This window comes from Populus trichocarpa, chromosome 2, assembly GCF_000002775.5.
Source record: "Populus trichocarpa isolate Nisqually-1 chromosome 2, P.trichocarpa_v4.1, whole genome shotgun sequence".
NCBI classification, from domain to species: domain Eukaryota; kingdom Viridiplantae; phylum Streptophyta; class Magnoliopsida; order Malpighiales; family Salicaceae; genus Populus; species Populus trichocarpa.
The window spans coordinates 13,154,320-13,174,761 of record NC_037286.2 but is presented as its reverse complement, the minus strand read 5'-3'; the positions used below and the strand labels follow the sequence as shown (position 1 = coordinate 13,174,761).

Genomic DNA, 20,442 nt, shown 5'->3' with positions numbered 1-20,442 from the left:
TTTCAGAGAACAGGAAAACATGCACGGCCCTTAAACAAAATGTCAAAGCTTGATTCAATGGATTAGCTCCCCTTGTTTTCAATTCAATCAAATTAATATTTCAAAGTCAAAGCTATGGGAAACCAAAAGTACGGAATGTATTTAGATGCTGTGATCCAAGATATCAAAATTTTCTAGCTACATTTTAAGCCAAAATTGTCTACTTGACGAAACATACGTTGAAGGTCCCAATGGCAGACTTCCTACTGTAAACCTGCACATCAAGCAGAACCAAAAAAATTGTGGCTCAATATAATAGACCGGAACCTTTCAACCACTTTTGCCTACTAATCTCCAGCTTGATGACACACTTGGGCATCGGTGATTGTTACCATACCATAACTTCAAGCCATCGCTGACTTCACTTTCTTGTCACATAAAAGTAAAGCACTTTTGTACAAGAAATGGATTAATTTTTACCAAAGTCATGGAAGACGCATCCTTATTACGGATACCAAGAATGAACTCAGTGGTCAAGTTCTGTTCTATGTACCCACTACCAAAACATCTCTGGATAGTTTCTCAAAGGAATCAATTGCGGTACAATTTAACAAGAGTCCATCACAAGACACCAACTAACTGAAAAGGACATTTTCTCTCCTTTAACCAGGGCTGTTTATCATGCTAAAATGGATCGTCTTCTGGAATTGATGAAAAGAAGAGATAGAAAGGGTCACAGTAATACCTGAACAAAATGGAAGCATCTGTTCCTGTATCTCCACTATCCGTTGCACAGGCACAAACCAAGTCAAATGGAGAACTGCAAATTTATCAGAAAATAAAAATATAATATTCACAAATAAATCTTGCATACATTTACACCAAATTTTATCCATAGACTAGGAGATGGGTCAACACGCGTATTGCTCTCGGTTGTGATCTGGAAGTCCAGAAAGAGATTGTGGAGAACAACTTTTACATACATGTACTTATACAAGAAAATAGAAGATTCAAATAAGCAATTCATGGCAAGCAAATATACGTGGGTTCAACAGAAAGTTATCTGCTTTTGTTAATCAAGAAAAGAAGTGCTATTCGCTTTGATTATAGAGAACAAACCTGTAAATTTTCCACAAGGTGCTATGACCATGAAAGCCAGAAAATACTCCAGATACGTGTGTCCCTTGTGCATATAATCAAATAAAAATACTATCCTCCAGCTATCTCCAAACGATCAGAATCACTTGACTGGAGAGAACAGCAGAACCTAGGATCATGTAGCACTAGCTGTGCAGCCTTCACCAGGAGCGAAGCTTGTAGATTTTGGAGGTTCGCTGCCTCTTACCACTCTGTTATATATAACTTTGAAAGACTGTGAGCCATATGGTCGACTAAGCAAACTTATTGGCATTCTCAGATTCTGCTTCCGGTTTCTCCTTCCTCTTAACAAAATGCTGAAGGTTTTCTCCCCATGGATCTGCTGGTCAACACTGCTAGTGACATTTTCTTTTGGGCTTTTTTTCTGACTTGAATCGTTCCTATAAACTTCAACTTCAGACAGATTTGAGTGACCATTTTCCTTGATATTTTCCAAGCCAACTCCAGTCAATTCCTTCACGTTGTCCTTTCTGTCTGATGCTTGAAGGTTCATTTCTTCATTAGCTAATCCTACATTGTCAATGTCCACTGGCTGAGTTGGGGGTGGACTTGGGCTTCCAGAATTTTCAAATTGTACTTTAGGCTCCATTACAGGATCAGCAATTGGCTCAACAACAGGTGGTGGGACAGAGAACTCCACTGCATGACAGCCAGACCATACTGTGCTAGGAATAAACTCTGACACATTGGGGCGCACATTGCATTGCCAGGAGAAATAATTAGGGTGGAAGGCGCTGCTAGTAACAGGAAATGTACTGGTTGGCACTGCTTGACTGTAAGGAGGATACATATAGGACAATGGGTGTATCATGTTTGGGGTTGGAGGTGGTGATGGGTATGGATGGTGTGGAGAGGACATTGGACTGAGGGGGGTTATGACAGTTGCAGGTCCAGGGTGAAGAGTCATGTTTACAGGCCAGGGTGCAACAGCTGGAACACCACCAGGAGCAGAAGGAAGAGGGATGTTGATGGCAACTGGTGGAGAGCATCCAATGGATGTTGATGGGTTGAATGGAGCTGCAGAAGCAGACAATTTCTTATTTGGCAATCCCCGAGAATCACCTGAACTCAAAATCAATGGTTTGTCCTTCAAATCCTCTACTCCTGGCAAGGTGGAGTTGGGATCAACTAGTGGTTCCAATTCAATAGATGAATCCTTCTCGTGTGGTTCCTTTGGAAGAGAATCGTTTGAATTTTGCATCTGGTCAATCAACATTCCATTCTGTATAATTCCATGAACCTCAATATCACCAGATTCAGGTCCTTGCATACTCGGGGAGGAATTTTCTTCCAATACATGAGTTGAGTGGTGTTCTTCCATTTTCAGAGCAACACCTGTTTCCTTCTTCAAATCATCTGTATGATCTGATTCAGAATTCTCACCATTATCTCCGCTGCTATCTTCCACGCTCATTACTACTGGACCAGCAATTTCTTTAACTTCATTGGTCTCCTTGAGTTTTCCATCACCAATTTCCTGGTTATCTGAAGTATTGCTTTGGGGAAACCAGACCTGCAGCTTAGCAATGGTCCCTGGTGGGGCCAATGCTACTTCCTTGTATGAAGGGGATTTTCCGAGACTCACTATTGAATTCTTGAACTGACCGATGTCATTAGGGGGAGAAATTGGAGCAGATTCTGATGAAGTAAGAGCAGTGCTGTGAATTCTGGGATTCTCTGTTGTAGCAGTTTTATTAGATGAAGGAACAGACTTGACCCTGTAGGTTACAGCTGTAACTATTCTCCTCCCAAATCTGGTACCCTGAGGGAGATTGGTAGTTTGGCGGTCTCCATAACTTCCATGAGATGGTGTCCGTTTCTTTAAAAGGTAATACCTACTATTCTGATTAGCATTCTTGACAGGAGTGTAATCCATGTCAGGATCCACAATCTTTTTGTGATAACTATAAACTTTGCCAACAATCCCACGCCGCTGCTTTAGTCGTCGCCCATACAAGCCAGCTGATCTTGGCCTTTGAACTGGTTGCCATCCATCATCTCCTAAAGCATGAGTTTCAGAAAAGGCTTCAGTCACAATGCTTGATTTTTTTTCTACAGTCTCTTCCACAATGGGCGTCTGGAATTCAACATGGACAGATCTGGTCTCCTGGGAAGCATCATCTTCAGGCACATGTATCTCCACATCCAAAGCCTCTTTAGGAGTATTTTTTGGAGATTCATTAGAACTTGCGATACCAAAATTTGGTTGGGATTTTTCCTTTACCTGAAAAGCAAAATTGCGAAAGCATGTTGTATTAAGGAAAAAATTAGAAGTTACTACATATAAAACAATTGTATTTTCTGATAATATATCTTGGTGAAATGGTTGATCTCAGCCCAGTGGAACTTCATTTCATCTTTTTTCATTACTTCATTTACAACAAGACAAGTGAGAAATCTTCAATGTTAACAAATATTAAAGAACCAAAAGGTCGAAGGAAAATCATAATTATTCTAGATTTTGCCCTGTTTTCTTGTCCTTGTACTTCTATAACAAGGACAACTGGTTTCCTGAGCCTACGAAAGGACAGTTTCTAAGTATTCCAAATGCTCCAGTAGGGGTCCCCTCAGATGTTGACTTAACAAGTGAGAGTACTATCATTTATTCCTTTTCAGTCCAGTACAAGGTTGCACATATTTGGCTTGAATTTTCAGACAAACCCCAAATGTGATGGTAACTTGAAAAAACATGAAACCAAATCATGGAAACTCCCAAGTCCCAGAAGGAGAAGGAAAGTGGCAGGAAAAATCCCATTCTGAATTGCTATAGTCTAACAGGAAAAAAAAAAAGTATCATGTAATGAACAGAAACTGGTAATTTTTCCCCAACATCATTGGCATGGATGATGAGTTAGAGTTGTTTTAATCAAACACGAATATCAAGATACCTTAGTGATATAGCTCTTTCTCTTCCCAGCCACATCTCTCCCCTTGGCATCACGACTTGGATTAATGTAGTCCAGCAAATCTGATACACTGCCAAATTTTAAAAACTGAAATTAGTTTCAAGATATGTGTCCGTTTGAACAAGAGTTTGCATCATAAGCTAGATATGTGGATTGCATTCATGTGACAGCATGTTCATGGTGCATATAATCAAATAGAAAGCAAAAGTGGCATCCAGCCGGATCAAATTATTCTGCACACCCATTAGAAAAGTAGCCGATTACTAAAAATTAACAGGATAGATATGATGATCTGTGCAAATACTTCTTGACCCCAAAAACAAAAAGGATGACCTTTGGGGAAGCTACTGAATGTGAGATGAAAGTCCTTGCTGAGTGATGTTTGTGCATGTAGCAAAGATCATGAAGAAACCTCGAGCTTACATCTTTTCTCTCTTTGTATGTGTGTGTTAAAGTCAACTAGTTACAATTTCATGGATGTATTTCCAACAAAATTAAAAGAACATAAATTGCTTCTCATGCAAATCCCAAAAACACAAGTAACCACACCAATAGCAGAGCGTCCAAATGGTGTGATTAGTCAAAGAAGTAGAGGAAGGTTAAACTACATTAAATAATTAAATGGGGCAATAGGCCAGTGTTGGTCTAATTTACCTTAGGTGGCCTTTGCTAGCAATTGATGCATCAGGCTTCTTAGTACCATTTCGTGCAGCTTCTTGCTGTTCAAATGCCTTAGATTCAAAATACTCAAGCCAAGCAGCAGCATCCTGCAGCATTCCATTAAGATTTTAAAATTACGAATGGATATTGGTCACGCACATATATACAAACATGCCCTTTAGTAAGTTCAAAACTTGGTAACGAATCTCTATGTCAAAAAACAACAAAATAAAACAATCTATGTAGCCCTTAAAGTCATCAATTTAGAGTCATTCATCTCATGGCTCCATGTCATGTTGAAAGGAAACCCAAGGACCTATTTAATTGCAATCTTATCTTCATTTCACCCTTCAGATCGCCAAGCCAGAAGGGCAGGTCAGACTTCAGAGGATTACACATACATGTTGTCAGTAATTAATATAATACTTTCAAGATGTTCAAATTCATTTAGCGTGTCTAGTACTATCATACTAACAAGTGTTTGTTTCTAGCTCAAGGTAGCTGATAGTAACACGAATGCCTAGGAGGAGAGAAATGGTGGGGGGTGCAGATTAATTGATGAATTTAGCAAGACACCTGAGTACGCAAATCATCTGGACCCAGCTTTGCTCGGAGAATTTGCAAGGTTGTTTGTTCATGTTGAACACTCAAAGGATATGCTTCCATCAACGAGAGTGCAATTGCTATTGCATGGTAACTTGCAGCTGTCTGGCATTATTAACCACACAAAAAATGCAGTAATTAGCTCATTTATAAGCACATAACAAGTGAAAAAATGGAGTTTCATTGGCCATATATTGTTACAATATATTCGCAAAGTGCTTATAGATGTGGTACTGACTACTGACCATCTGAATCTAAGGATTTTTATATTTAAGGAGGAAGAGGGAAATCAATATGGCCATTCTTAAGGCTAATTAATTACAATATGGAAAGTTTCTTGATGTAGATGGGAACAGAATTTATGAGATCATTTAGAACACTGCTTAGTTATAATGCTTGACAAGATGGTAATGTATATTGTACTTCATGTATAACTTCAAGTGAATATATAATATGCTTACCCAACCATTTTACTTTTGGTCATCAACTAGAAAATAGTGAGCATATTATGAACAATAAAACATAAACAAACTTCAGAACAAAATAAAACCTGAATATGGTCTGGGCCAAGTAAACTTTGGTTGCATTTCAGAGCTTTATGAAGATATCTGAGCGCAACATGCACATTCCCCAGGCCTTCCTCCATCATAGCCACATTGATGTATGTTGCAGCAGTGTTCGGGTGTAATGAACCGCATGTGAGATGTAAAAGATACAAAGCACGCTTTACATACCTAATCAACAACAGTACTGGATTCTCACACTAGGGTAAAGGTAAAACACAAAACATGAGCAATTTATAACAAATGATGGTACATATGAACCTAACTACAGGTATCTCCCAGAACTCACAAAAGAAGTACAAAAACAAGCCTTAGGAAAAGCCAGGTAAGATTTTATCACTCAAAAGAAATCCAAAATGACAAAAGGAAGGGATCTTGGTTTAAGCAATATAAATAAGAACCTTGTCTGTCAAATTAAAAAAAAAAAACCATGTCCCTTAAATATGATAATCAAAACGAGCATAAACAAGCAATTGATATCTAACATCTATGGTGCAGAATCACTATGAGAGCAATCATCATTCTGATTACTATAAACATAGATAATTGAATACAATCAGGCAGTCCAGGAGACAATCATTTGACATCAAGCCAGAATCAGATTACAATGTAATGAATGCAAAACATGAAATTACATAGTATCATGCAAGACTAAAACTTCTAATGTAAAAAGAATAAAACATACTTGAGAGCCAGCTCTGTGTGTTGAAGTCTGTAATAGAACACAGCAAGATCCCCATAGCTTTTCATTGTGTCTGGATGATCAAGTCCCAATTCTCTCTCATTAATATCCAACGCTTTTTGCTGATATATGGTTGCCTGTAAAGCGAACAGAATATTGAATCAGCACAAATCGTAAGTCCTTAAAATAATGGAATGCAAAGTTTCTGGGTCGACTCTGTAACTATACAATGTCATTCTGCTACTAATAAGCAATTTAGCAAGGTGACAATAATCTGGGTGTTACTGGAGAAAATTTCCAGCTAAATCAGGGGGAAAAAAAAATATATCGACAATAAATAGACCTGATTGAAGTCCCCAGTGTGATACAATACCACAGCAAGAAGGCTGTATGCTCCTGCAGTCATTCGATGGTAGGGACCACAAACAGCCACTAGCTTTGCAAGAGCCTGGAACACCACAGATACGAATCAGCTAAAATACTATAGTACCAATAGAAAAAGTTGATTAAACGGTTGGTGAAGCACCTTGTTGACATGGGAAAAACAGGTAAAAGATTATTAAAACAGAAGCCATGACAACTATGTCCTTTACAAAGAGATATTAGAAGTGCAATTTCAGAACCCACCAACCTTTGTCCCATAAGTGACTGCATCTTCAAGTTTTCCCTTGTCTAGAGCTGTTTTTGATGATTCCAGGAGTTGCCTTCCATCTGCAGAGGAGCATGCTGCTTGCTGAAAATAAAAAGGTACAAGTCAATATGGATTATAAGGAGAAAAGCATATCCACTTTAATCTCTAGTAATCACCTTATGCACAGGGACCAGACTGACAACATCTGATTTTCTGAATGGATGTGGAGAATCCATATCAAAATCCCTTGGAACCAACTCAATGCCCACCTGAGAGGATGGGAGAAGACAAAAGAGTGTCAGTTTATACATGTACCTGTTTTGATTTTCCCAAATCAAGTAAAAGATTAATGTGTATGCAAGAATATGCAATCAATTCCTTTAAAAGGTATTGTTTCATTTGGAGGAATGCCACAATCAGGGAGGAAATACACTCGTGTGCTTTAAAGCCAATGCTTTACAGCTTTACAATTGTGCCTCACCAAAAATAATCAAGTTTGGACATATTTACCAAACTGATCCAGTGAATTAATTGCAAATGATGCATCCTACAACTCGTTAGAATACAAAAAATGGGAAAGAATCAAGGTTTTTGTAGATTAAACAATTTTGAGTCCCTATATCCCACTTGTTATGCATTCTAGAGCACATGCAGAAATATACCTTGTGGCACAGCCCACGCAGGATTGCAAATTTCCTCACATCTTTGAAGTTTGAACTGCTAAGATCCCATTCATACCGCTTCTTCAAAAATACCTCCAGCCATCTCCATACAAGAGGATGGACATGCAAAGACTTGATTGAATCTCTACTTTCAGGAACCCCAAGCATCAAATTTAATGCAGCGGCTATTGATACAGCAATTTTCTCATGGTCCATAACAGCAGCAATCACAGCCTGAAGTATGTGCTTAAAAGCTCGTACTATCATCTCATGAATGCAGAGTGACTGCACATGTGACAGCTTTTCGGAAAGCTTTACCTGGTTTATAATATAAAAAGCAGAAATTGTCTAATATGAAAAATCAAATTAAAAGGTAGACATTGACAATTATAAGAAGAGTTGTTAACACATTAACTTGCTGGAATCGAAAACCATGGACAATTCTAAGTTAAAGAAAGTAGCCACATCAAAAATATAGCAGCCATTGATGAAGTTAATTCAAAACTCTTATAAACTAAAAACACCCTAGATCAAAGACAACTTTTGTCTCAAAACGAGAGAGCATAAGGGGAGGCACATAACCTCCTCAGAGGAGCAGCATAAGCCTCCAAAGGGGTTGAGGCGTAAACCTCAAGAATATTGGTTTTATAATAAAATTGGCTAGAACTTTAACATTTAGTGCAATTTGAAATAAACAGTAAGGTTAAATGGTGCAGTAAATGCACACACATGAAGATAAAACAGGTGAGAATTTTTGTTATATATGCAAAAAAGGAAATTTTTTATACATAGTAATCAACCCTATCAGTTATGCTACAACTGGCGAACTAAGAGAGCTGGCCCTGCCTTCAGTCAATCAAGCAACTGACTGTGCCCTCGAGAGCAGAAGCTGCAAATGACGATCTTCAAGGCGTGCACCTTATCTTGTGAAGTTTGCTCAGTATCTTGTGAAGCTTAGGCCACACAATATTACCACTCAAAAATTAATGCCTCAAGGCTATCTATCACAGCTGTGTTTCAAGCACGCTTAAGTGTCTAGAAAAGGCCTTATAAAACTATAAGGATCACATACAGTTAACATGAGCACCAGCTCAGACAACAACATACATATGCATGTTTATACATAAGAACAATGGCAGGATAACAGATCTCATTGTCAAGCATGATTATACAACGATCTGATTGGAAAATCCTCGGAAAAACTGGATGGTTATAGCACAAACAAGGTTTTAAAAAAATGTAAAACAGATGCATTCGTTAAAGTTAAACATAATTGTGTCCAAAGAGAAGGTATATATGGAATTAAAATTTCCTTCGTGGACAAATAAATGTAACTAAACTGAGTTAAACATAATTGTGTCCAAAGAGAAGGTAGATATGGAATTAAAATTTCCTTCGTGGACAAATAAATGTAACTAAACTGTGTATTGAAGATTAAAAAGTAAGGGTGCACGATAACAAAGAACTTACAACATGTCCCAGGGAGCGCATCTGAAGACCTCTAGTATGCATAAAATCAGTTAGAGTCCGGCCATCGACGGGTGAAAGCTCCAGTGAACCAAAATCTGCTACCTGTGTTCCATTATCAGTACTCAATCTAGGAACTATAGTAAACTTCTAGAAATGCAGGTTTGGTTGAGATAATTTAATGAAAAAGGTCAAGTACCAGTTTAGGAAGAGCAACTTCTGTGTAATATCTATGAGACAAGTCGATTAGTTCTCGCAGAGACTGTCGATCACTTCATAGGTTAGTTCACTCCTTAATAGAGGGGAAAAAAATACAAACAATAAGGCAATGAACAGTCAAGAAAATAGTACCTTGCGATGAAGTCCAGTATCTGATCCTTTTAGTCGAACAAAGGCTGCATCAGACAACAACTGCTGCAGTGTAAGCTCATTATCTTTGGCATCAATTTCAAGGTGAGATTCCATGGAAGGCAATGTAGCATCTTCAACTGCCCCGCTTAAACCATCAAAGGCAGGTCTTGAGTTTTCCGACTGCATTTTTACATGGCTTTCATCTGATTTTTTCTTGTTCTTAAGGGACTTAAGAGGTTTCCCAAGTCCCTCAACCTTCATTTCTGTTTCTGTGGAAGGTTTCTTATCTTTTTCAGTATTTTTCTGGTCTTGCAAATGTTGCATCCAGCAGGCTCCAAGTTCCCATCTCACCAAATGATCCTGCTCTGGTGCCTCTTCTTCAAGCCTAGCAACACTTTCTTCCAGCAATCTCTCTACAATTGCTTCAGAAGCACAGAGCTCTTCGCATTCCAAAGTTTGCAGATTTGGTGTCTGCTTTGTGTGCTCTGAAGGTATTGTTTTGTAAAGAAGTAGTCTCAAGCTGCAAGGAAGGCATAGTTAGATCTCTGTATAATGAATGAAGCCAAACAACTAGAAGAGAACCAAATTATGGAGCATATACTATCACCATGAAGTCATAATATTAAAATCTGAAGTATCAGCTTTTGGGTATAAATATCTTCCATTCTGGTATGATGTTGCAATCATTAAGATTGGTACAATAATACAACGGTAGCATGGGAATGCATGTCATAAAACCCTCGTTGATTTAAATGCTAGTAACAAAAAATAGATTTACAGGTAAGAACCGACTTGCCAAATAGCTAGAGAATCAATCAAATCATCATTCAAAGACTTCTATCTTTGAAAATTTTGAAGTTGAAAATCGCAAGACATGATTGGTATTTTCCAAGATAGGAGAAATTAAGATTCTATGTCAGTCACCGACATTGAGATTCTTAAGGAGAAAGCAGGGTTAAAATTTAACTTCAGCATAATTTATTTGAAATGGAAACAATATCACAGTATCGAATTGGATCGCCATTGCATTCTAAAATTGTTCAAGAAAAAGATCCACTTCTGAAATTGAAAAAATGTAATAAATCAAAGCTGAATAAATTTCTTATATTGGACTGATACATCTCTTTGGACAAATCAAAATAGAAAACATCAAAACTATTGGCTCCCAACTAACGAATGATCCATCACAGTTTTCACTGCTTGTTCAAAGCTAGAATACAGCAATCGTATATGATTCTTAGCACGACCACTGGCAGGTATACAACTCCACTGACAGATGACATCTAAGATCTCTATTGCATATATAACTATCAACTTCAATGGGAAGTGGCTCATTTTAATACTTGTTCATCAATAGAAAAAGATGGTAAGGACCTGTTGATGTTAAGGGCATTTGCACCACCTTCAGGCTGTTCAAGTTCAATACTTTGGGATGGAGGACTGGCTTTCTTTTCATCCCTCACCTCAACTTTTACAATGGCGATGAAACCACAGTATCTTACATTAAGAAAACCAAGGGTGGCAATGTCCTGCAGTCAAAATGCAAAAGTATTCACCAGTTTACCAATTAAACTAAAATTAAAATCCCAAACCCTTGGAAGAGCATCATTGATCAATCATGTTTTCTGGAACTTACATGAGCAGCCGTATTCTCGTCAGCAGTGATCCCTTTCAAAAGGTTCCTCTCTACTAAATTTTTCTTATCAGTTCCAGTTGCTTGAATCCCATCAATTTTAGTGTCTACCTTAGAGCTTGCATTGGAAGCATCTTTCATAACTGTGATGCTTAAATCCCCAATTCTCTCTGTATAAGGAATATCACTGTTTGCAACCGAACCCAATAAATCTGGCTTTAGTTTTACATGTTGCACAGCCTTAATGGCTCTGAAAATAGCAACATCGACAAATAGGCTGTGAAGAAGGAAGGCTTTCCTGTCTCGAATCTGCCTCTCCTCAGCTGTCTTGCAAGGCATGGACGCGACAAACAAAAACTCATCAGCCCAGGGTATTAAATCTTTTTTCCCATCTCTTCCTAGACCACCCCCATTTCCTCCCCATGTTTCATCCTCAACTGGGAGAGGAGGGAAAACTGACAGCAACTGTGCTGCAACAGGAGGGATAAGCCATGTGTTTGCTCTAAAACCATACGGAAGATTCCCAAACTATAAAAGGCCAGGAAGCAACAAAAAGGTTAAAAATTGGAAACAACAACTGCAACATCAGCAAGAATCATTAAATCACAAGTGAACAGTTTATTTCCCTTGTTTTTTTGTGAGAGAAGAATCGACACAAAGGTTAGATACCTTGTTACGCTCAGCAAATGCTTTCATGAGCTCATCGTAAGCCTGGCACATAAGACATGACATCCATATCACTTCAACAAAGTCTAAACTGAAAGCAACGTAGTATCTCAAGAAAAGATAAATCTAAGTTCATTTACAGACCAAACTTCATACTCAGAAAAATATTGGAAAAGAATATGTCATGTGCACGGACACTAACTGTTTATCCAAACAATAAATGATCTTTTAAGAAAGTTCATGGATTCCAGCCGAAAAATGATACAGGTTGCACCAATTCGAATATTATCCAATACAAAAAAAAAAAAAAACTCAGCCCAAACAAATTGAGCAAGGTGGTGAAACTAACATTATCAAAAGCTCGACTAAGCTGCCTTAGCAAATCAACAAGATTGTGACATAAAATCCTCTGCTTTCCAACGCTATAAAACCCTTTTCTGCAAGCTTCAACCTGAACCAGCTTCCCGTTGCACAGCTTCACCTGATCATTTCAACAACAATTAAGAAAAAAGCCTGGTCAAAAGATAAAAGCAAATTCATAAATAAAACAATCTTACATCAAGCGAGAAAAGATGATCATCCACGGAAATCTCATCAATCTCTCTTTTCGTTGCCTTCCTTATAACTGCAACAACACCAATCACATTTTCTATCATTTCCAATTATACCCTCAATTATCTCAAAATTACGCTCTTTTATTTTTAATCAGCGAGAGAGAGTACATTGAAGAGGAGGGGTGAGATGCGAGAGAGAGAAGAACTCGTAAAAGCTCCCAAGCTTAGGGCACGAGTGGCTCATTTCTCCCTCTGCGTCCACTGGAACATCTTTCGATGCTGATTTTGGTGACGATGATTTCTTAGTGGAGATAGCGGCGGTGGATGGAGATTTGGTGGTGGTTTTCTTAGAAGTCTTATTATCCTGCGCAGCTGGCGCATTCTTTCCAGTATCGGACTTGAGCTTATCCTGCGCAGTCGCCGATGGACCGAAGCACGTTGTGCATGCCACGATGTCGAGGAGTCGTCTAACGTGCGCCACTGCAAGCTCCTCATCGTAGTCCTCTGTTACAACGAGAAAAATAAATGGAGAATGAAGCACGTAAAACTAGACGCTGTCGCTTAAAGAATGAAACGGCACCGTTTGTTTCCGGGGGGGTTTTGCTTCTTACCATCGCTCAGAGTGAGCACACAGGGCTTGAGAGCTGACACGTCGACCGTGTCTTTTAACCGCGATCCTCTGACCTGTCAATAAGACATGGAAAAGTCAAATTACTTTAATGCCCCTTTCTTTTTCGGTGGTGGACACAAAAAAAAGTTGAAAAATGGAAAGCCCCACGTTTTGATCGTCTTTGACAATCAGAGCAAATCCTGTGTGTTAGATTTTCCGCTCACGTGACATCAATAGTGAAGCGCATTGATTAATCTTGTCGTGCTTAATTGATCACGAGGACTTGACCGACACTAAAACACCCACACGACACCGTATATGTAGGAAAAAAACAAGAGTCAATAATTTTTACTCTTTATCTTCACCTCGTGTGATAATGAAAAGTTTGTGATGTAGCACGTTCCAGTATTCACCGATAGAAGCCGACGAACATCTATGATCCTGTCTGTTGATATTCCCTGCTCAAGATTGATACATGGCTTAGCAGTAAGAGGGCAGATGAATACATGCCAAAAGAGTAACAAATGCCCACTATATTTTCTCCTGAGCACATGCCAGGAAAGGGAAAACGAGCAAGAAGAGGACAGGTTTTGCTTGCAATCAAGTCATATCATGCATCTTTTTACTAATCACATGTTCAAGCGAGTTAGAGAGGAAATCAAGATATTGTCAAACCCATTTTGTTGAAAAGAGTGACACCATTCTGAAAGTTTTGCTAGCGTATCTAAAACGTTTTCCACTGTTTCCATGCCTTTCAAAAACCAGTGATTAATGTCTCCAGGCTAATACGTTTTTTGAATTTTTTTTATTTAATTTTTTATATATTTTTTTAAATATTTTGATACGTCAATATAAAAAAATATTAAAAAAACTCTGAAAAGTAAAATAATGACCAGAAAAGGGACAGTTAATTATTGCCTAAATTAGATTCCAATTCAGCCAATGAGCTCATGGCGGGCACACAACCATGGCTGGAGCACTAAAGTATTCAAGCTACCTTCCAAAAAATCAAGCTTGCGGAACCTAACCAAGCAAAAGATGCCTGCCAAATTATAAGGAATGTAGAGACGGCTACGAGTAGAAGATGCTAGCTATGTAAGTGCAGCAAAAATGACAATTCCTTGGAAAGAATTTGCTAATATAATTAAGAACCATGACTCCGGAGCACCAAACCTTCAAAACAACATGAGTCTCGTCGGGAAGGTTTATTGTGATATCAGCAACAGCAGGGAGAACTGCACAAGTCGTCAATTAGAACATTAGATACATTAGCTTGTGACTGATAAAATGGACTCCAGAGGGTCTTCATGATCGATTTATTATATAAATTAAACAATGTTCTGTTGGAAAATAAATCGATACCCTTCTCATCCTTCTTCTTCCTCTCTCCTTTAGCCTTGCCACGACTGTTCCTAGGTGCCATTTTCAGCTCTTGCTTGTTTCAACGAGCACAAATCTCCCAAGTGTACCTATATTTCAACAAATCTCAATGAATTAATGAGTCCGTTCCTTTTTACAGGAATAAAATAATTCTTCTCTGCAATAACTGCGCGGACGAAAACAAGTTTGTTAAGAAAGTCCAGATAAGAGGATAAGATCCCAGCACCCTCTTGCATCTAAAATAGATAAAGAAAGAAAGAATTCGATACCAACCAAGAGAATTACTGTTTAAATTTGAAAACGAAAGAACGAACAAGAACAGCATAAGATTGAAACAGCAGGGCATTTCAGAACTGGGAAAGAAAAAAAAACGCAGCTTTCTGGACAAGGACATGTATACATTAATGGCATGGACCAGCTCAAGAATTGTTATATATATATATATATATATATATATGGAATTCAAGAAATAATTACCAAATAGCAGAACTCTTTTGAGTTCTGCAACTTCAAGAATTGAAGAAGACAGAGAAAGGGGTTTTTAATGACTGTTTTGATGTTTCGAACCAATAAGACTTGCAGCAGAGGAAAGCATATGTATTCGAGGAAAACAATTCTGAGTAAAGAAGGCTAAAGAGCTGCGAGCAACGAAGGGCGGCTTTCAGAGGTTGGATGCTGAGGAGGACTTAACCATTGAAGAGGTTTTGAAATGAAGCTCTTAGAAAGAAATGGTGAGAAGAGGAGGAGATAGAGGGGAGAGATGGTATGATAAGGCAGGAAGGGCGGAGATTTAACAGATAGGTGATATGTATGGCAGCTTGTGCTGGCTAATACAGCAATCATCATGTTTCAGGATATTTTAAATTTATAATGGTATAAAATTATAAATTATAAACAAAATAAATATATGTTATTTCAATAAAAATGAAGGGAGTATTTTCAGTGTTTGAAAGAAGGAAAAAGAGTACAAGGTAAAAAACTAAAAGGTACATCACTACGACACTACCTATATGTTGCTGGGTCCACGCGTATAAGAAAAAGTTTGTATTTTTCTTGGACAGTCAGAGCTATGGCAGATATCCAACAAGGAGATATATCCACCGGCTAGGCCGGCCCAAGGCCCAACCCGGTCTCATTTTTAAACCTTCATGACAAAAGCTAAAAGAGGAGCTCACTGTAACAAAAGCTAAAACAGCTCATTTACTGTTTCCACACTTTCATTTCACTATAGTTTTCTACAATGAAATTATTGTTTCACTCAGTGCAAACTCACTTAGCTTCATCTTGGGGTAAAAAGGTTTTTTTTTCTCGTAGAACCCATTTGTCACTATAATTTGGTCTCATGATTTGTATAACGAGTTTTAAAGATTAAAACCGGTTGACTTCATTTTTTTTAGGTCTTTTTTAATATATTTTTTTAGTTTCATCCATCAACATTAGGTTCGTTCAAAATTAATATTTGTTATTTTTTAACTTTTTTTTTTGGATTTATCCTAATGTCATGTCTTGGGTCATTTATTCAGCAGATTCAACAAAGTTGACTCAAGCCTTTTTTTATTGGTTTTTTTATATTTTCTTTTAATTTCTTCCTTTTATATTAGGTTGGTTTGATAATTGAGCTGCGTAATTTTATTCAATCTGCTTTCCATGGGGTTATCTTAATTTCATAACTAGGTTATAGATTTGGTGTATTGGCTCGGACAAACTCGGGTCAATTTTGTTTTTTGTTTTTTTATATTGTGTTATTTTTTATTTCCTCATTCAACATATTATTTGCTGGGAATTTAGATTCTTTTTTTTTTCATTTTTTTTTCTATGCAATCATCTTGTTCTCATTTATTTTTTACATTGTTAACAAATAAGATCTTTTGGAAGTTTTAAGAATATTGTAATAGTATATTTTTATAATACCGGCAAACATTCATTTTTTTACATTGAATAATTTTTTATTTGTTTGTTATTAATATCTTCTTCTCTAATTATATTATTGTAAGAGCCCGGCCCAACCTGCCAGATATTGTCTGTTTTGGCCCATGGGTCTCACGGATTTGTTCTTGGCGACCACACATGGCCCCAAAATGCGTCTTCCAGAGTAGCGCAGCTGCCCACACCTGTCAGATATTGTCCCCTCTGGCCCTCCCAGCCCACCTATTCTCAGGGCTTCCACCCAGGTCCACCTCGGGGTTTTAAACGCGTCTTCCAGAGTAGCGCAACAGCCCACACCTGTCAGATATTGTCCCCTCTGGGCCTCCCAGTCCACCCATTTCCAGGGCTTCCACTCAGGTCCTCCTCAGGGTTTTAAACACATTTTCCAGAGTGGAAGACGCGTTTAAGGGCCATGCGTGGTCGCCAAGAACAAATCTGTGAGGCCCATGGGCCAAAGCGGACAATATCTGGCAAGTTGGACCGTGTTTTGGGGCGTCAGGCTCAGTGATGGGCTCGTGTCATCAAGAACAAAATCGTGATGGTGGAAGGCCCAAAGCAGACAATATACAGCAAGTTAGGTCGGGCTGTTACATTTGGTATCAGAGCATAGTAATTTTTCATTTCATCAATCACATACATTCCCTGTATTTTTCTACTAATGCCAAAATTTCAAGTAAGGGTAGCATGAAATTTCTTCAACTTTTTACTCAATTAAACACTAACCCATTCAATTCTCATGCCAACAAATAAAATTTCATAACAATATCATAAATTACTACAACCAATATGCTAATCACAAAGTTCTATAATCAAGCACATAATCACCCAAGCATACATGTATGAAATTTCTTCAATCAACACAATAGAATCATACTTACTACTAAAATAACAAGGAATTTAATTAGAAGAAACCTCAAGGTGAAACCATCCTTTATCTCCCTCCTTATTTTTCCTTTCTCCACACTTCATTCTTCCTTCACAAGCTTTAAAACCCTTAAATCACTTAATATATTTAGTGTAGCTCACCATAAACCTTTTTAATTATCTTAACTCTCCATAATCATGCATTATTTTCAAGAATTGTGGAGAAGATGTAAGAAAATCCCTAACTCCCCTTTCTCTCCCTATAACCCACTGGACACCCCAAGCAAATTGGGGTTTATATAGTAAAATTTTCATTATTTGCATTTAAGTCCTTGCCTTTCATAATTAAATTTATTTAGTCCCCATAAGTCATTTTCTTTTCTTCTTTTGGTCGGCTGGAAACAGCCCTTTGAAGGCTGACATTTCAACTAATTAATATCATCTTTCTTTTAATTATATTACCATGTGTCTCTAGTACCAGACATAATATTCTAAAAATTCTGAAATTTTACCCCATGGTAAATAATATATTATAATGCTCGACACAAAGTTTCAACTCAATTTGTCAATCATATTAAAAGTTATGCGCGATAGCGCAAAACTGGTCAAATTGTAATTTTCTAAAAAATTATAATTTCTCTGAAAATTCTGAAATTTGAACCACAGATAAGAAACTATATTAAAAGTCTCCACGTAAATTTTCATATTTTTCTGACAACCCAATCAAGAGTTATGAATTTTTAATTTAAGACTAGTCGATTTATGATTTTTCGCCCAAAAATCAAAATCTCCTTATTTCATCCTTGTGTAAAGCACCCAATCATTTTATTGTCTCTTTGGAGCCACTTTACTATATTTATTTTCCATTTTAGTCATTTATGGCTCATTCTCGTGCCACAACAACATTACTGATTTCTCACTGGTGTTTATGCCACTGCGCTACTCTAGAAGACGTGTTTTGGGGCCATGCATTGTCGCCAAGAACGAATCCGTGAGGCTCATGGGCCAAAGCGAACAATATCTGGCAGGTTGGACCGGGTTGTACATTTGCTATCAGAGCCGACCTCATTGGTTGTCCGATGGTGCCAACGGGGTCATCGGACTTCTTAAGAGGGGTGGATTGTAAGATCCAACATCGGCGAGTGAGGAGTTGGTTGCTGACCTTATTAGTAGTGTTGGTCGCTGATCTGTTATTCGCGTTTTGGGGCGTCAGGCTCAGTGATGGGCTCGCGTCACCAGGAACAAAACCGTAAGGGCGGAAGGCCCAAAGCGAATAATATACAGCAAGTTGGGCCGGGCTGTTATAATTATTAAGTTAATTAAGCTTATTAAACTCATTTAAGTAAATCACTAGAAACTTAGAACTAAATTTAGCATGGAATAGAGCAACAAATCCCGAGTTTCAAATTGGTTTTTTATCATATAGGCTCCTTAATACCTTAAGAATGTGTGTTAAGAATTAATCATAGACAACTATATTGGTTTATTTTTTGGTAGTTGTATCCATCCATTTGCTACATCAAGTAAATAAACACTTACTTCATAAGTAATTGATTACATAAAACTTATTTTAAATGTCATATTAAATATGTTAGCAACATGTATGTTAATTTAATATAATGGCATGGTCTACCTTTACCATTGTTTGGGTATCTTTTTTATATTATGAAGAATTTGGCCTGGCCACAGGGGCAGCAATCGTTTTGTATCTATGCTAAACACCCTAGAATTTGATGTGGCACATGACAAAAATGTCATCGGAGCTAATATCAATGAATATCAATCATAATTAACTATAAATGTAAAATGCGTGAAGAATTCACTGTGCAAAATGCACTTTAGATTCCCTTACATGTCACTATGGAAGGAGTGTCACAGTGTCTTTTCTTGTCTTTTTTTTATTTAATTTAGCTCTTATTGGGCCAAATTATATGTTAGTTTGTTAGGGGATAATGGGATTGAAAGCTAGGAGATCAAAGTGAGAAACACGGAGGGAATGGGTGGCTTTAACAAATTTTGAGTAAAATATTTATTATGGACCCTATACTTCACAAATTATAAATATTGGGTTCCTTCAGTTTTCAAAATTTAAGAACAGAATCAATTCTGATCCCAAACTTTATTTTTTCTATTTTTTAAATTTATGGTTTGAGAGAGGTGAGAGAAAAATGTTGGAATCCAGTGCTAGAGAGAGAAATTTTCTTTGCACTGATTTTGACCACAAAAACAATCGATATTAGGGTCAATTTGTTTCATTTGATGAGGGAATTTCACATTAAGTGTTTTTTTCCCTTGAAATTGCATAAAGAAACATATATGAGTTTGGTAAGATTTTTTGTTTTGGGTTGATTCCAGGTTTGGATATGGGTTTTTGAGTTTTTTTAAGGCATGAATGGGTTTATCAAGTTACATAGGATGTTTTCTTGGTGTTTTGAGTAAAAAATAAGCTGAGAAATCAATTTTTGGATCGAAGAAACATATGCCATGATTTTCCAGCCATCATGGTGGCCAGAAACTAGGCAATATCAGACGACGTGTCATTTAATTGGACAAAATTAAGAATTTGTACCATATGTGTAACCTTGCGTGATAATTTTTGCCTTTTATTTTATTTAATTAATTTCACGTGTTTTTGTTTTTATTATCATTTAATTAAATAAAAATTTTATTTTAAAAAAAAAAATTGTTAAACACAATCGTGTTAAAGATATAAGTTACGAGGCCATCTATCTTGGTGTATATCCAACTCTGAATTTTTTTTAATTTTTATCTTTATTTATCGTTGATAACTTTTTATTTATTTATTAACACATATAATTCTTAATTTATTTTATTAGATGTATACTTAAGTTTTTTGATGTCCACTTTTGATTTTTTTTATATAAAAAACGCATCAAAAAATCTATATATTTATTTAAAAAAAAAATCTAATCCATAATAAAAACACAAGTCAAATAACTAGTTATTAATACAATTTGATATTTTTAGCTAAATACCATTAAACGTTCACAATAAAAGTTATCAGTAACTTGAGATGTTATATCGTAACACATATCCATTATTGCATCTCCCTGAAAGTTTTGGAATAGCTCTCAAAAACAATGCTACCAAAAATCAATTTTCCACTGGTGATTCTCATCGCACACT

At 37.1% G+C, this 20,442-nt stretch overlaps 1 protein-coding gene across 2 annotated transcripts; it reads right to left on the bottom strand.

Moving 5' to 3' along the window:
• Positions 1–30: 30 nt before the first annotated feature.
• Positions 31–15,333, bottom strand: LOC7457397 (protein REDUCED CHLOROPLAST COVERAGE 1). 2 transcript variants are annotated; one of them, XM_002301373.4, is made up of 26 exons: positions 14,983–15,333; positions 14,488–14,594; positions 14,299–14,360; positions 13,491–13,583; positions 13,127–13,199; positions 12,684–13,019; positions 12,519–12,586; positions 12,311–12,442; positions 11,965–12,006; positions 11,299–11,823; positions 11,037–11,191; positions 9,663–10,182; positions 9,511–9,573; positions 9,315–9,416; positions 7,845–8,162; positions 7,359–7,451; positions 7,183–7,284; positions 6,895–6,999; positions 6,555–6,688; positions 5,857–6,040; positions 5,280–5,411; positions 4,698–4,810; positions 4,026–4,113; positions 1,099–3,361; positions 725–799; positions 31–253 (listed from the first exon to the last, which is right to left on the bottom strand). In XM_002301373.4, exons 2-24 carry the CDS (start codon positions 14,546–14,548, stop codon positions 1,253–1,255), a joined length of 5,610 nt encoding a protein of 1,869 aa, XP_002301409.4. In that variant the 5' UTR covers positions 14,549–14,594; positions 14,983–15,333; the 3' UTR covers positions 31–253; positions 725–799; positions 1,099–1,252. The 2 variants fall into 2 exon arrangements, with proteins under 2 accessions (XP_002301409.4, XP_052306186.1); XM_052450226.1 differs by lacking the exon at positions 14,983–15,333 and adding an exon at positions 14,791–14,811.
• Between the last annotated feature and the right edge of the window lie 5,109 nt (positions 15,334–20,442).